The sequence below is a fragment of the Cupressus sempervirens genome, chromosome 7, assembly GCF_028749045.1.
Source record: "Cupressus sempervirens isolate cs-2001-9-10 chromosome 7, ASM2874904v1, whole genome shotgun sequence".
Lineage (NCBI taxonomy): Eukaryota > Viridiplantae > Streptophyta > Pinopsida > Cupressales > Cupressaceae > Cupressus > Cupressus sempervirens.
In genome coordinates this window covers 599666286-599683720 of record NC_143124.1, presented here as the reverse complement: position 1 = coordinate 599683720, position 17435 = coordinate 599666286, and the positions used below count along the sequence as shown (strand labels likewise).

The window sequence follows — 17435 nt, the reverse complement described above, 5'->3', positions numbered from 1 at the left end:
GACAAGGATCTAAAGCAACATCCCCTGCAGCTGCACCAAAGGAAGGCACCGAAGAGAAAACAAGCTACTAAAAAGACCGAGTAGGGTCAACAAAAGAAACCAAGGAGGAAATTAGTTATCATGCTTGATGATGAAGACGACGAAGGAGAGAAAACTGAGTCCGACAATTTGAGCAAATTGCAAATTGTTCCCAGACTACCTTCTAAGAATGTTAATTAGGGATGTGAAAGTATAAGAAAATCAGCAAGAATTTTAGGTTTTAAAGATATTGATTATGATTCTTTAGATAAAGAAAATAAAGAAAAGATTGAACAAGCAATGATGGATATGATGGCAAAGTACAAGCACACACCTATAGAGCTAGGCATAGGTATACCAGAAGAATTTTATAATAAATTAGATGCAAAATAGAAATGGGCATTGTTTACAAAAAAACAAATAAGGGACACAACTCTAGCCCAAACAATGCCAGACTTGGGCAAGACTCACATGTCTATTGCCCTATAAGATTGTGCAAAGAAATTTGTGCCCAAGACAAGGGCTTATAAGATTTTAAAAAATCAGATAGAAGAAGTTGTGCAAGAAAGCACATTAGTGTGGAAAAAGGCATTTGGGCTGTTGGTTCTTCCAACAGGAGAAGAGAAAGAAGAAAACACAAAAACAACTGAGCCAGTCAATTTGAAAGAGTAGACAAGAAGAAAGGAAGAGGAGAGTGGACAGCAAGATGTTGTCACCATTGAAGACATTCATGATGAAACACCACAAAATCTAAATGTCTTGACTGAGGAAGAAATAAAAAATGCAGCATTGATGAGTTTAACCTTAGATACTCCTCTACCATGGACCAATCTCGTATTGATACAAATCAAGAATTACCCAAGGATTGAGAGTGCACCAACTATGAACACTACAACTGATGGCTTTCAAATTACTTCAGTCACAGTTGATGAGAAAGGTCAACAAGATGTAATTGCCGAGGAACAAGGCAAAGCGCTCATTGTGATTCAATATCCAACCCCTATGGCCACTCTTGTTATTAACAAGGAAGAAGAAGAAGAAGAGAAAGAGCAAGCAGATAAATCTACAAATAATGCCTCAGGACCGCACATTGAGGGAACAAAGGAGGCCGAGTAACATCAGACTGAAAATTCTTAGAAGCAGAAAGAGGCAATACAATCTCTAGTACAATTGCCAAGTGTTATGCCTATATCTATTGAAACATTGATTGCTACACTTGTACAACAGGTCATACTTACTCTAAAGGAGAGTGCTACTAGAGGACAACAAATACAAGGACCGAGTGTTGAAACTACATCATTGCATATTACTTTACCAAGTGTCAACACACCAAGGTCTAAGAAAATGAAGAAAAAGGTTAAGTCACCTAGGAAGCTAGTGACATTGGATAAGTCATTGTTATTCCAAAGTATGACCCAAACACAATTACTTTTGAACAAATGCAAATTTTGCAAGAATTCTTGAAGAGGAAGACAAAACAAGAAGAGCTGAGAAGAGAACATCAGCAACGATAGGTATTGGATGAAATAATAGACATTTTTGTAGATCCATTTGACATTCATACTGTGAATGAGCAAAAACCAATAACTAATCAATTAATTCATATTGTTGAGAGTCAATAACAAGGACATTAAGGCCAACGACAAATTGTTGAGACGGTTTGAAAGGAAATTTGAGCACAAAGTTTTGGAGAAAGTTTCAATAGAAATAGCAATAAAACAGGTTGAACTTTCAAACCTTGTAAATACTGTAGAAAGAGTTTTGTAGAGTATTTATTCTTTGTATAACAAGCCTTGTCATGTTGAGTTCTTCACAATGAAGAATCAATAGTCTATTGATAAAATTCAAGCAAACTTGAAGTCATCAACAAATTCTTTGAGCATGGACGCAAGTTCAAGTTTTATTCATTTCAATAGACTAACTTTTGCTCAAGGAAGGTTAGCTGAGTTGCAAGCTAAAAGATTATAACATGAGAGCCAAATTGCGCTCCATTCAGTCCATGTTGCTACCTCATGTGGAGGTGATGAAAAAGGAACTTTCAGCTGCACAAGTATTGGTTAAGAGAGATCATCATCACTCTACAACAGACAGTTCAGTTGATCTAGCTGCTCAACTAGAAGTAAAGATAGAAGTTTTGGAATCAGTCAGATCCAGTTGGGATCATGCATTTGGAATGATTATGCAGATTCATAAGACATTTTTGGACAAATATAATTTGACCCCAGCACCCCATCAACCAAAAATGTCAAAAACAAGGGGGAAATAATATTGAGTGTGACAGATGACAAATCAAGGGGGGAATACATAGTTTGATTAGATACAATGGAAAATAGATTAGAAAATGAGTGAATATACAATATTATTTTTTGGAGATACATTTTTGGGAGATATGTATATATGATGAATATAGACCGAGTCACAGTCATAGGGGGAGTACTTATTTTGTAATTTTGGATGTAATGATACATCATAACAAAGTGTTTTTGCCACTAATGTCAAAGGGGGATATTGTTGATCTCTAAGCCATAATGCCTACTAGTGTTAAACACACAGTAATTTCCTAGGCAAAGTTGGTGGGTCATCACTACGACCGAGCCATCCAATAAAGGCTGAGAAGTGTATGATATACTTGTTCACATTTCAATTTGAGTTGAGTAGGCCTTTGGTTGCCGAGTACTCTAGTTTGGACCAAGTAACAGTGTATGCCAAGAATGTAAGAAGTCAGTAAACATCGAGCAAAGAAGAGACAATTTATGTCAAGAAAGATAGTTACTGCCGAGTATTCAGAAGCCGAGGACAACATGTATATTAGTATGGACCGAGCATCAGGATATTCAAGTGCCGAGTAAACCAGTTTTGAGATGTGTTTGTGCTTACGTAAACCATTTTTGGCTGACTTCTACACTTAATTTATGGATTGTAGAGACAGCTAAGAAGGTAATTATCATTTTGTCAAAGATCATTGATCCCTATGTGAGGTGATCAACCAATCAGAAAAATGGAAGGACTAAACAACAAAAGGGATGAATCTAGATTGTTGATCTTGATCTAGAAGGTTCATTAATTGTTTATTTAAAGAGGGACCCAAACCCTAAATCAACAGGATGCGAGTAGAGATGAAGTGATAGCGAAGGAGACTATGTTTGTTAGAAGCAAAGAGATAGATAGAGCAGCCGAACAAAGCAGTGAAGGGAAGAATAAAATATATCTAATAAGGAGATCAAATCAAGATTGGAAAGAGAAGATCTGTAATATAACAACAAAGTGCTAACCGAAGGATCAGGTACTGAGACATTCTAACCAGTGTATCAAGGTAAATCTCTTAATAGAGTGGTCCTAATGGGCCTATTTAAATCTGTTAATAGAGTGCTTACTTAGTTGTATGTTTAAATTCTTTAATCAAAGTAGACTAAATAAGTCTCGAAAGCTCCTAACAGAGCAAACTGCTCACAGGGTAGATCACCAGAATTGATCAAACATTGCAGCCTTAATAGACACACTTTATTGTTGTTGCAGTGAAGATTTGTGGGTGTCATCCCCACAACAGTTTTACCTTTACCTTGGAGGGTTTCTAGGTAACCAAATTTCTTGTGTTATGTGTGTACATTTACTTTCATGTTTATGGATATGATGCATACTTAGATCTATTGCAACATAACAATTACATGATTAGTGATCTATATATGAGATGGGTACATGTTGAATGCATTTGATTTGTTAGAATAAGTTAAAAAATTTGTAGATCCTAATTCACCCCCTCAGTATCTCACTTCCCAATAAGACTTCCAACATGTACTTCATTAGCCTATCGACTACCAAAAAAATGCAATCTCTACCATTTACCTTAGAAAGTTCGATGATGAAATGGATGGAAATGCTATTCCACTTTTGTTCAGGTATTGGTAGTGGTTGCAACAAGCCCACCGACAAAGTGTGTTCGAATTTGTTTGGTTGACACATTGCACATTCCCGCACGTACCACAGGACATCATTCCTAAATCTCTTTCATGAGAATCTCGCCCTGATCTATCTATAGGTTTTGAGGAATCTGGTGTCCAACCAAAGGTGATCCGTGCATTTATTTAAATATTTCTATTTCATTGTAAATTCAAGTACCAAGTATATCCTGCCCTTGCAATAGATGATGTCATCAACTATCTTTATCGGTCGTCTTGAATGTCGTCGTCCATTAGCTTACATGCAAAAGTATTCGTATTCCACCAAGATGTATGCCTTCTATTCAGCTGAAATTTGGGATAATGAATAGATGGATGGTTTTCTTGACAAAGCATCGGCCACGACATTAATCTTCCCTTTCACATATTCAATATCAAAGTCAAAGTATCTTACTTACCCATTTCTTCTATCTCTCATTTAGATCCCTTTGTTCCAAAAAGTATCTCATACTACTATGATCGGTATAGACAACAAACTTGGCACCCACCAGATATTGTCAAAACTTGGACAAGGCATGCACGAGGACCAACATTTCTTTATCATGGATGGAGTATAATCATTCACCCTAGGTGAACTTTCAACTTGATGGAGCTCTAATTTTAGAGACTCCATTTTTGCATTGTCCTTTATCTTTTCACCTTATGATTGACATTTTTTCTCCTTTGATAATGATTAGTCTTCTCCATATTCCTACAAAATACTATCCTAACCAAAGCCACCCACAAACCCAGACTCAAACTCGAATTTGTCCCTGAACCTGAATTTTGAAGAAATAGAACCCTAGATCATTGCTCCTTTAAGTACTACAAAATCTCTTTAGAATCTTCAATATATAAATCCCTTGTAAACTGAAAATTTCACCAGCTAATTTCTCTGTCTTTTACATCAACTTTTGGGGTCAGTTTCTTGTAACACCAAATTGTTAATTTTTTAGGATTCTCTGTAACAATAAACTTGTTCTGTATATGTGGATCATACTATAAACAATGAATTATAACATGCACATGCTCAAAACCAACGTTTCAGATGCTACAAATGTTACAGGTAATATGCAAATAGTAAAGACGAAAGACTAGATGAAGAATTGATAGAGAAAGTGGATGAAATGATAGCTTTCGAAAAATGCATAGTTGCAACAGACATAAATTGTATAAAGCCTCATGTTCACTAGATTTGTCAACATCTCAAGGTGTGGGGAAAGCAAAAATACATCTAGCAGATAATATAAGAAATATTGATTCTCAGAGGATGCCTGGAATTTCCCCTTCTGGTGGTAATCACTCTCAACACAGATATTTACTAGTACACCTAAAGGGAGATATATCATATTCAAAATTCTAGTGGGAATGACAAATTCTAGGTTGAACATTGACAAATCACTAGTCTAGAATATCCTCAGGAATCAATATTTTCATCTCACATGCAGAGAGATTTATTACCCAAGTTACAAGTTTTTCATCAAAGATTGATGATGGGAGACACAAGGAATCTAGAAGTGCACTGCAAAGTAGATCAAATGTCGAGTTACCTTTGGCAATTGATGGTTTGGAAATTTTGTGGGAGGATCTTATTATGTCAAAGGATTGTATTGGTTTTGGCTTTCTTATAGTGCATCATGCTGATTGGTGTGGATCGGATGATGTTGTGAAGACTCATAGATCAAAATTTGTATCAAGAGCAGATTACAGAGTTCTTGAGAAAGGATGCAACATCCAAATGTTGTCCTTCTCGTGAGCATTGTAACAAAGCACCCCAACTTGTCAATTGTGACCGAATATTTACCAAGGGGATGTTTATGGAGCATGGCTACTAGATGCAAGCCAAAGCACAATGAGATGGCTATGGTTTCATGGAGTTTATTTCTCGTGCATTTGTAGAAAGAGTGCTGCAAACATATAATGGAACACCAAATCACCATGAAAAGTATTCAGAAGGAAGAATGATATACATCACACACATATATATTGCAGTGAATGACAAATCAACATTATTACTTGTGATGGAAATGTTTCTCTTGATTCCATGCTTGGACTAGACGTGATTCAATAGAATGCCTCATACCCAGATAATATGAAAGATATTGGACACACGTATACAGTAATAGAGTCATATATCATCGAACAAGGAGGACTAATAAACAACAATAAGGGAGTTCTATTTATTAAGTTTCTATGGGCCAAGTCTGGAAGTCTATGTGCGATGAAGACATCCAAAGATATATAGAAGGAGCCATGTAGTAATAAAAAATAAACATACACAGAAAACAAAATGATTCAGCATTTAAACCAAAAGCATTTGATAAGCAAGCATGAGATGAACCGTTCAAATAAGTATAGGAAAAGAGTGAAATATACAAAGGCAAATCCAACTTATAGAAGAAAAGTCAACATGGATACATATGAGAAAGAAAGTATTTGGATTGACATAAGCCGTCAATTGGTACGCAATCAATTCTTGGCATTGATATAGAACAAATACATAGAGGATTCCACATCTTTTGTATTGAACATAAATTGCAAAGCATTTACCATTTTTGAGACTTACTAAAACACAAAGCCAGCTAGCAGTCAAGGAGTAATCAGGAAAGATATAAAAAGTGTTGATATATTCAAAAGATTAAACATGACTTATGACAACCATAGTTTATTAAACTATCAAAAGAATATTATCTATAGTTCATCGGTGATAAATTCTTAAATAAATTTCTTTATAAGACATGCAACTTTTTGAAAAGTCACAACTTTAGAATACACAAGATATAAAGAAAAAGATATATTGGGAGGAGACACAAGAAGAGATATTTAGAAGAAGCAATATATTACATCTAGATTTTTGTGAGGAATAAGGACTATAAAACATGACTTGTAATTTAATTCAGATATTATATTTTAATGATGAATAAAAAGTCTATTTGTTTATATTTATTTAAGGCATAGATATTTATATTACAGTTGGATTTGTCCTTTATGATCAGTAAGAAGATTATTGAATTATTCTGACAAAGCCTATACATTGGATTTTTCATCGCATTCTTTGTTTGATTATCAGAGATAGGCGTGGGATATATAGGTGTTTCCTCATCTCTGTCTAATCGGACTTTCCACAATGGAAGTTAAATTCCTTTTAGACTAACATTAATTGCATACAAGACTCTTTTGCATTTGGAGTGTAGGGATAATTGATGTTATTTTAAATAAATATTGTCTCATAAAGTTGTATGTAACAATCTTCATTATGATTAACTCTGTTGTTTGGATAAGCAAAGACATTGGTCTTTTGAAATCATTGGAGTACAATTATTAGATTTATAATTGAAGTCAATAATTTATATATTTCCTCCTTAGAGTGCTTTGGTCTCGTGGACGTCATTAAAAAACATTCATTCATTACATAAACATTCAATCATATCAAAGCATTCATATAACTTTATTTTGAACAAGTTTTAAAGATTTTGTCAACTTATAACTCACACAGTTTAAATTTGCTATAGAAAAACCTTTGAATCTAGCCATCGGGATTTATGGTGAAGGCATATCCACCTAGGTGTAGCAAAGCCTAAAGTGCAGGGGAATAAAAATCATTCTTGTTCGTTGGCCAAAATTGACTGGGCAATTCTATTAGAGAATTGGCAAAACTTCTCGATTTCCAATTTGTGGTTTTGGGAACCAACACGACTCTCAGAATCTATCGGGATACAACGTTGTAGTCCTCCCCAGAGGCATCACACTCTAAGATGAAGGGTTGAGAAATATTTGGTAATGCAAGAACTAGACAAGTACCAAATGCCTCTTTTAATTTATTGAAAAAGTGTTGCGCTCGTTTACTCCATTGAAAAGAACCTTTCATCGTCAAATCCATCAATGGCTCGCTGAGCTAAGAGAAACCTTTTATAAACCTCCTTTAGTAACTGCATAGTCCAAAGAATACTTGCAACTCTAAGAGAGTTTTTGGCAGCGGCCAATCAAGAATAACTTGAATCTTTTCTTGGTGAGCCTATGCTCCATATGTACTAATGACATGTCCCAAATATTATATTTTTGTCATCCCAAACTTGCACTTGGACCGGTTGACGAATGAGGATAGTGCCTTCATAATTTTGAGTACCTCATCCAAATGCCTCACATGCTCTTCCCATGTTATACTATAAATAAGAATGTCATAAAAAAATACGAACATGGATTTACACAATTGTTTGTTGAAGATGTGATTCATGCAAGACTAGAATGTAGTTGGCACATTAGTTAACCCAAATGGCATGACTAGAAATTCATAATGTCCGTAGCAACATTGGAAAGTCGTCTTTTCCACATCATGTTCTCACATGCGTATTTGATGATATCCCAAATGGAGATCTCTTTTACAAAAATAGATTGCATCATGCAACTCATCTAGTAGTTCATCAGTCCTAGGAATAGGGTATTTGTTCTCGATTATCTTCTTGTTCTGTGCATGGTAGTCCACACACATGTGTAATGTCTCATCGTTCTTTTTTACTAGTACCTTTGATGATGCAAAGGGGCTAGAACTAGGTCATATCCATCCCTTGTCGAGCAATTCTTGAATTGTCTTTTCAATCTCATCTTTAAACTTTTGGGGATGGTGGTACGGTGTGGTGATGACTAGCTTCCAATTTGATGGTGTTCTCGAAACCTCTATGGGGAGGTATGCCAGGTGGAATGTGAGCAAAAACCCTATCATGTTTATCCAAAATAGCCTAAAGATCATCATCTTGGTCATACATTTGTTTCTCTTTTATAGGTTCTATCAAAATGAAACAATGTGATGCCTAGGCAATGTTGTCATGTTAGAAGATGACCTTTATCCATCAGGTTGAAACCTCCTTTAGACCCTCACTCGTCATCCCTCTAAGAACAACCCTCTTCCCATCAACTATGAATGAGAAGTCCATTTGCTTGAAAATCGGTATATACTTGTCCAGATTTTCCATCCACTGGATTCCCAAAATAACCTCCATGCCATCTAGATCAACTATAAAGAAATTCTCACTCACCGTGTGATTACCCATGGTAATACTTGGGGAACTAGGCATGTGCATGATAAAAGTGTTCCTTCGAGTAGGTAAACCCCTTTGCTTTACAAGTAATAGTTCACTAAATTAAGTGTGGCCCTATTGCTCAACATTACTATGACCCTATGTCTTTGGAGAGTTCCCCATACCCTGAAAACTGTGCACCTTGGGCGACCGACAAGTGCGATGGTACCTCCATGCCATACTAGTGCGATGATCCATAACAATCAGTAACCATTACAATGCAAATAAATCTAATACATTTAGCTCATGCAAAATCCACTTTCGAAATTAGTTGTCAAGCTTGAGTGGTGGAGATCAGGTTATAAACCCACATCTTGAAATCCTTGGCCAAGGTGATAAAAAGGCATACTTGCCACAGCAAATTGATCGTGTTTTTGTCCTAATGCTTCAGTTATTCTTCCAAATAGTTGTTGGGACCTCAACCCACCTGAAAACTCCGATGGCTAGATCAATGAACGTCTCGTGCTCGACCTCGAGGTAGGGAGGGTCGTTCTATTAACTTAGAACTTGTGGGGATAAGTAAAAAGGTCCGCAGTTGGGAGGTTAAGCCTATGATAATGCTTCTCCTCTCACCAAAGTTAGAGCTTGGACAACCAATTAGAAAGATTCTCAACTAAAAGCAGTATGTTCTTTCTTACCTGAAAGTATAGTAATTTTCATTTCAAGTTGTAAGTTTATTTTACTGAAAGGATAGATACTATCTGAAAAACTAGTTAGATGTTTATGAGCATATTAATTGTAATTTTCATTTTCAGTTATCTATAATTAATTTAGATTTATTTCCAGCTAATTATATCAATTAATAGATATTGTTAAACTTGTTCGAATAGAAGAGCAATGTAGATTTAATTTTCAGATTTCAAACAGTTTTTTAACTATATGTCATGTGAATATGAAATATAAATCAGTTAGTTTAATGATGAAATTAGTTAGTAGAAAAACCTGTTGTTACAGAAACCGCTCTGTTACCACCGTAATAACCCCAGCTGGTTATAGTTCAACAATTTAGCTCAAATACATCAATTTCCTTAAACTAATCAGAATTTTGACATTTTGTCAAACTGGGTGGCAAGCAATTCAGTTATCACAGTATATATATGTTTTAAATTTGATCACAATGCTAGGAAATGTACTGGTCTACTCATAATTCACCAAATGAATCAGACTTTCAGAATTTGGCATTGTTGAATACTTCACAATTGATATAAACCCTCCCACACGTATGTGCATACAAAATTCTGAATTGAAAATATTCTCAAGCAACTAACTCTGAATCACAATAGAACTGAAATGATTTGTATTAATTAGTGAAAGGCTGCAAAGATGCCAACAAATTACAAAGGATGAACCTGGTAAAGAAGAGCTTTTAGAATAGTTGCAGCAGACCAATTATGCATGCCTGATTCCATCTAGCAAATTCAGTTTGGCCGAATAGAAGCAGACATTAATCCCTTGCAGCCTGTTAAGTTCGAACAGTCGTCCAAAAATGCAAATTGTACCTCTTAATATAGCTGCCCAATATCAATTATCTCTAACGTCCAACATACAAGCGTTGTTGCAGCAAATTGATGCCAAAATGGGTTGTACAAGTGCCCAGATTTCTTGGCACAAATTGCCAAACTATAGATCGGTCTCACGGAGATACAATCACCACAAAAAATAATATATTGGTGTCCAAATTCAATGCAGAAAACACCCAGGATATTTAGTGCCTCAATTGCCAAAATACAAGGTGAATGGGAGCACTGAAAGTGCAGACATATCAACACCAAATTATAGAAACAAACCACGATCAGGCCAGATTGTTGATGCCAAACAAATAATAGCATGCTCTAGATTTAAAATGCCAGTGATGAATTCCACAAAAGACAAAAAGTGCAGACGTATCAACACCAAATTATAGAAACAAACCACAATCAGGCTAGATTGTTGATGCCAAACAAATAATAGCATGCTCCAAATTTAAAATGCTAGTGATGAATTCCACAAAAGACACGTTCTTTCCAACCACAGAATGTACAGTAGGGAAGTCACCTCCAATTCATACCCTAACTCCAAATTCTCCAATGAACAATCAGCTCCGTAACACAAAACTTCTTAGCCACAGTCTGAAACAGTAAAGAAGTAATGGCAATTTGCTATACTTCAGCAGCAATTTTCAACAATACTTAGAAATAATTCCAATATCCCAACTACAATTAATCACAGATAGGAGATTTAACCAATGAAACCACTACACATCAGCAATGCCTTTAAACAATCTTTAGAAACTCAAAAACCCTTATACCTCAGCAAGAGCACAAAATCAAAAACCTCAGAAAAGCCACAAAGGCAACAAAATAAAATAAAATATCCAAGCATGTTTTTTTCAACAAATGGGCTTGTGTTTATAACTTCCAAATTCTTTTTTGTTGCCAAAATGTAACTTCACTCAAGAAGCTTCACCACACAACATTAATTAGAAGTTTCTTTTAGATTCTTTCACTTGACTTGGCTTACCTAATTAATAAATGACACTTTCCAATGATAACTCAACTCTCAACTTAAGTGAAATTATAAAGTTAAATTATAACTTTATAATAAGCCATTTAATAATTAATAATAATTTGGCCACTAAAAATAAAATAACTCTCAAAATACTCATCATTTAAATATGTCGTCTGAAATTAGAGGCATGTCTATTATTTCTCCATGTGACCAAATGCATTTTCCGAAAATAGAAAGGGCCCATCTCAATCAACACCAACTTACCACAAATAGTAAGTACACAAAATTAAGCCCAAACGAAATCCAATTTGAGCGAAATGAAGACCAACCTATAGCTTACTGAAATGTGGAGAATATAAGACCCTCCCAAGCCAAGCTACTGCCATAGAAGACCCTCTATCCACATTAATTAGCCTACGAAAATCACAATAGTAGGCTAATCCTTGAAACTCCAATGCTGGAAAAAATAGGAACATTACAAATATTAAATGAAAGCACTCATGGATTAATACCATAAAAGCTATTGCAAAAGAATAGCTAGAAAGCATTCACAAAAAATGAGCTAAAATGCATTCACGAAATAAGCACAAAAAGTATTTACAAGAAAATAAGGAGGAAAAAGCAAAATCCTAGAAAATTAGGGAAAGTCAAAGTGATGTGAAAAATGGTTTTATTTATCCCAAATTGTTAAAAGAGTGAATGAGCTCTTATGAGAGCTTTATAAAAGATTTCCTAGAGTTCACTTTTCAGCATGCTGGGTTTATTATTTTTCTTTTGGTAGGATTTGGGAGCTTTAACTTTCAGCAGGATTGACAACGGGACCCTCAAGCTTGCAGGCAGTGGAAGAAAACTCATTGTCAAAATATCTCACTTGTGTTTCAAATTTCTGGAAAGAAGTTACTGCTTCTGTAAGTTGCCCACTGATGAGGATTATTAATTTCAGCCAGTCAACTTATTTTTAGTCTCCAGTTTGTTGCATTTCTTAGGGACTCCTGTTTGCAGTTATTGTTGTGATTCTAAGAGTTAGAATGAAGAATATTTGGTGTAGAGTATATCTGAGCATGGTCATTGCTCACAATCTCATACTTGCCTAGGAGAGATCAACCTAGTAACCGTTATATTAGACTTTAAGAAGAATATTTGTATCAGATCTGAAGTATAAAATATTCCATTAGCTTTTTCACACCCTGCACCTCTGAGCTTCCATTTAATGGTTTTTCAGAATGTAATATTCTACATCACTATAAAATCTCTTCTTTTTATGTAATATTCTACATCACTATAAAATCACTATAAATTCAGGAAATATTATTATCAAATCAGAAAAGGATGCTCTAACTATGCTGTGTTTCAAAAATTAAAATCCAAAAATTCTGAAATTCCAAATCAAGAATTTTGATTTTCTGTTTCAAAAATGTACAGGCATTGAGATTGGAGTCCAATTCGAGGGAAGGTGGGTAATAATTAAGATGTAACTATAAAACAGATCAAGTAGTCCATCAGAAAATAGAGAAGCAAAATCACTTGATATTTATTTTAGTGCTGATGGAGAAGAATGATGCTGCATTAGAGGCTCATCTATTTATTTTATCTTGTCAACAAATATATAATTTGAGTACATGGATTTTGATAGGAAAGCAGCAGTATTTATGATATATGTAATTGGTATACTTTTGATGATGTAAACAGAAAAACAGACTTTTGACAAGCAGCAATTAACACTAATCAAAGGTCTGATTAAACATTCTTTATCCTTTCCGTCTCTGTACCTTGGCAATTAGATTATTTAGGGAAGAAACTAATTTATAACACATTCCAAAAAATTTACCTTGGGGAACATGCTACCTGGAGAAGAAATTGAGTTGTTTTGTTGTATTAATGCTGATCTGATTCCCACTGCAAATTCAGTTTCTCTTCCTCCAAACCAGCCCACGGGTCCAGCATACATTCCTCGATCAAACATTTCTGTCAATTGGCCTTTACATAAAAAATCTGGTGTCCTCATATCAAAACTAATATAAATGTTTTCAATTCAATATGTCATTGTAGTTGATGAAACAACTTCATGTCCTCAAGATCAATATCCAGAAATTCCCCATAAAAGGTTATCCTACTGTCAAAAATATGACACAATGCTCAAGATTTAACAATCCAAACATTAAAAAAGAAATTTGTATCTGTAGTACAAATTGACCATTCAGTTAAATTTCCGGTACCTTTCATAAACTAAAATAAATTTGCATGTATGTAGTCCTTGACTTCAGATATTATACTTTAGAAACAACAGGAGCCACAAATGTTGGAACTAGATAAATACTTTTGAGAAGATTCAAGAAAATGTTTATCTTAATGAGTGAAATACTAGTTATATAAAATATTCTCAACAAACAGTCAGTTGATTTAACGCCCCTTGCCAAATACTCCTCAATTGGTTGTGGGTTTAAAAGGAGGAAACTACAATTAGCAAAATCAAAATTGTAATGTCCCCTTTCTGGTCCGATGGAATTTGGGACAAATGTCTCTAATTTGCAAGAGATTTCTTCCTCTAAGTACTTGCAAGTTGCAACTACAGAGTTAATTCCCTTAATTTTTTATGCAAGAATTATATTTTCAACAGACTTGTATAATGATGATGGTTTCCTCACTCAATGAGTGTGATATACTCAAGTCTAAGATAAATTCTGATTACGCCGTATCTTATCTTTCTTCTAAGGAACTGAGATTATGCAAGATCAAGATTAAGTTAATATCAATTCATCTATATAGTGTGTACGAATCATGGTTAAAAGACTGTGAATCCAGAGCGAAGTCATGCCTCCAAAGTCTTTTGGCCTATGGACTCAAACTCAGCCAAGTCTGGGCTGACTCGCCAAGTCAGCTAGAACTCTGCTGACTCCGAGTCCCAAGCCTAGGACTTGGCCACAATAGTCAGCCACCAAAAGACACAAGAAACATTATCTTAAAGTTCTCTTTGACTTTTTTTTTTTTGCTTTGTTGACATCTCTAAAACCTAGAAAGGTGATTCCTTCATTCACAAACATAAGAGAGAAAAAGTCTTAAGAGAAGAATAACGGGGTGTTAGAATATGGACCAGCAGGTTGATTGGCTCTCATATATTGATTGTTGATTGTTTGTGCAAATTTGTAGCTTGCATTCACACACTCAGAGGAGCTAAAATAAGCATTTGGAGGAGGCCACTACGAATTTGAAGTGCATTTCTTCATTTTTGGAGCAAATTTGAAGTAATTATATTTTTTGTGTTGTTTTTTAAATCTTTATATTCATACTCCCATTTTGTTTACATTTTGTTTTAGTTTTGTTTCATTTTATGTTGATGAAAAACTTGAAAAGTAAGAAGCCTAAGGTTTGATTTTCTTTATTGTAGATGTTTATTTATTTTTCTACGATATGTTGCAGCAGCAAGGTAATGTTTGAGCCTGGGTGTACTTCATATAGGCCTAAGTTTAACCCTGATGTAGATCTTGTTAGAGTCCAAAGGTATAAGGGTTGGAAACATGTCATCCCCAAATTAACAAACGAAGTTATATGTTGGCATTGCAGTGTCAAATATAGTAGGGGAGATATTAACCGATTGAAATATCACCTTGCACATATATCAAGGCATGATGTTAAATGTAAGAACCCCAACTAGTTCTAACTTTACGACGGTATTGCTACTTAAAATTTTGCTTTTAAATTTTCGATTTTTGTGTCATGTGTTTCATCAGACAGTTGCCATAAAACCTCTATCTTGTTGTCTTTGTTTTCAGATTGATTTTACTTGCTTGGAATGGCTTTAAATGGAAATTAAATGCTTGCAAATGATTACTATGATACATAGACAAAGTACTATAGTACAAATGCAATCCTTTTGACCTTTTGAATGCATACATATAATTTCTACATGTAAAATGTGCATCTATAGCCAATGGACATTTTCACAAACACTTGAAATGAGAACTAATATGTTGATTATGAGCAAATTTACTATGGCAAATATGAGGCATAAGAATTTAATTAAAAATTGCTAAAGAGACCTATAGCTGATTGCATTAATTATAATCATCCAATAATGCTTGCAGCCCATTGATTATGATCCAACAGATGATGCCACAGCTAGAAAAAAATGTTTGGAGACACCAAACAACAGAATGCAACCCATGGTTTTTGAAACGCTGCCCCTAGTATCTATTAACAAAGCCTCTAGATGACTGTTGTTCCTCCATTCTCACCCACAGCTATGAAAAACTTCAAAAGCAGGGCCATAATATGGTAGTGACCTACAAAAACAAATGCCCTCTACCCTTTACAACTGGAATTCGGTAAGGCTGGCAATACTGAATCTTTGCACACAATTAAATTAATCCTAGCTTCTAGATGAATTCAAAGCTCTGGTACAATTCACTGGATAGTTTCATATGTTCAAAGTGCATGAAAATTTGAAACAATTCTCAATCCTTCAGACCCATGAAGTCTAGAATCAATTGGCTCTCAAACAACACAATTCACCAAAACCAAATGCACAATAGCCTTCTTTTGATTTCTCTCCAAGACACTTTTATAATATTTTCCCTTGAATCTTCTTAAGCAAGTCTCTTTAATGATTTTGATATTTTTTTCTAATGATAAGTTGTCTTTATACCACATCATTAATAAAGCACACTTTTAATTAATGAGTATTAATTACTCATCATCCTCGACAAAGCCCCCGGTTTATTAAAAATTCAATCTATAACTTTATAACTTAAATAATTAAACATCATCAAATACCATTAAAATATTATTAGCCCATTATTTTGACGAGCCATCTCAACCAAGGACTCAACCACTACATCCTTTGTCCATATGAATTCCTTACTAAAAATAAAAAGGGCCCATCTCTATCAACCTCAAACTTAATATAAACAGCAAATAGATAAAACCAAGCCCAAACGAAGTCTAATCTGAGCCAAACAAAGACCAAATAAGAACATGTTAAATTTTGAAGAAGTCGAGAACCTCTATTTATCAACCCTCTACCTTAGCAGACCCTCTATCAACAATAATTAGCCTATGAGGAATAATGCTAGAATATATAGTCCACCAATATAACTGAGGGGGGGGCGGGGGGTGAATCAATTATCCAACTATTATCACAATTATCAGCTTTATTAAATTTTAACCATATGACCAATATAATAAAAAATTACCACAAGATACTCATGCACAATAATGCTAGATATGTTAACTAGGGAATCCCTTGATCACATGGAAATTCTCGGTGGGGATAGTACCCACAAGATGATGTACTAGTATAAATATTCCTTGTTAGAGGATGGACCTTGTTAGGAGTCTGTGAAATACATTCAGTGCATATTAGTCCCTATTAGGAGACCTTGAGTCCCTCTTAGGAGATTCCAACCCTGTTAGGAGTTGTGGAAGGCAGATGGACCCACTGTCCAAACAGCTTCAAGGGAAAGACCAATGAACCCACTATCCAAATGATCTTTGTATTATTCCTTGCAGAATAATAGAATTGTACAGTATTGCTCCTTCCTCTTTCTTTGCCCTGTCAACTGGACCTCTGCTCCTTCTGATCTCAATACTAGATCACAAACTTGGCATCCAATGTTTACCGCATAGGTTAATTAAGAAATGATTAATGCACACAGATAATGAACATGAATAGCCACAGTACTCCTTTATTCGCATATGCCAACAAGTTACATCCAGAGCATAAGATAAGATCCGATAAGATAAGATGCTTTACAATGATCCCGGACGGGGTATAAATACTTTCCGCCGAACCTTCCAGAAGGGGTCCGTCGGCCACATACAATACTAATCTATTCGTCGGCTACAAATTTTTACCGACGAGATGAACCAGTCGGCCCATCGGCTACAAAATCTTTACCAACGACATGAACCCGTCGGCCCGTCA

General features: G+C 35.1%; 1 protein-coding gene across 8 annotated transcripts in view; it reads right to left on the bottom strand.

Moving 5' to 3' along the window:
* Positions 1-17435, bottom strand: part of LOC149548160 (isochorismate synthase, chloroplastic-like) — a 208020-nt gene that overhangs the window by 19342 nt on the left and 171243 nt on the right. For 2 of the 8 annotated variants that reach the window (XM_089792198.1, XM_089792197.1), the window contains exon 12: positions 13344-13492. In XM_089792198.1, the coding sequence (XP_089648324.1) occupies positions 13344-13492 (149 nt within the window). Of the gene's footprint in view, positions 1-11844; positions 11973-13343; positions 13493-17435 lie in introns of all 8 variants that reach the window. The other 6 variants (XM_089792200.1, XM_089792199.1, XR_016353997.1 and 3 more) reach the window with 5 other exon arrangements.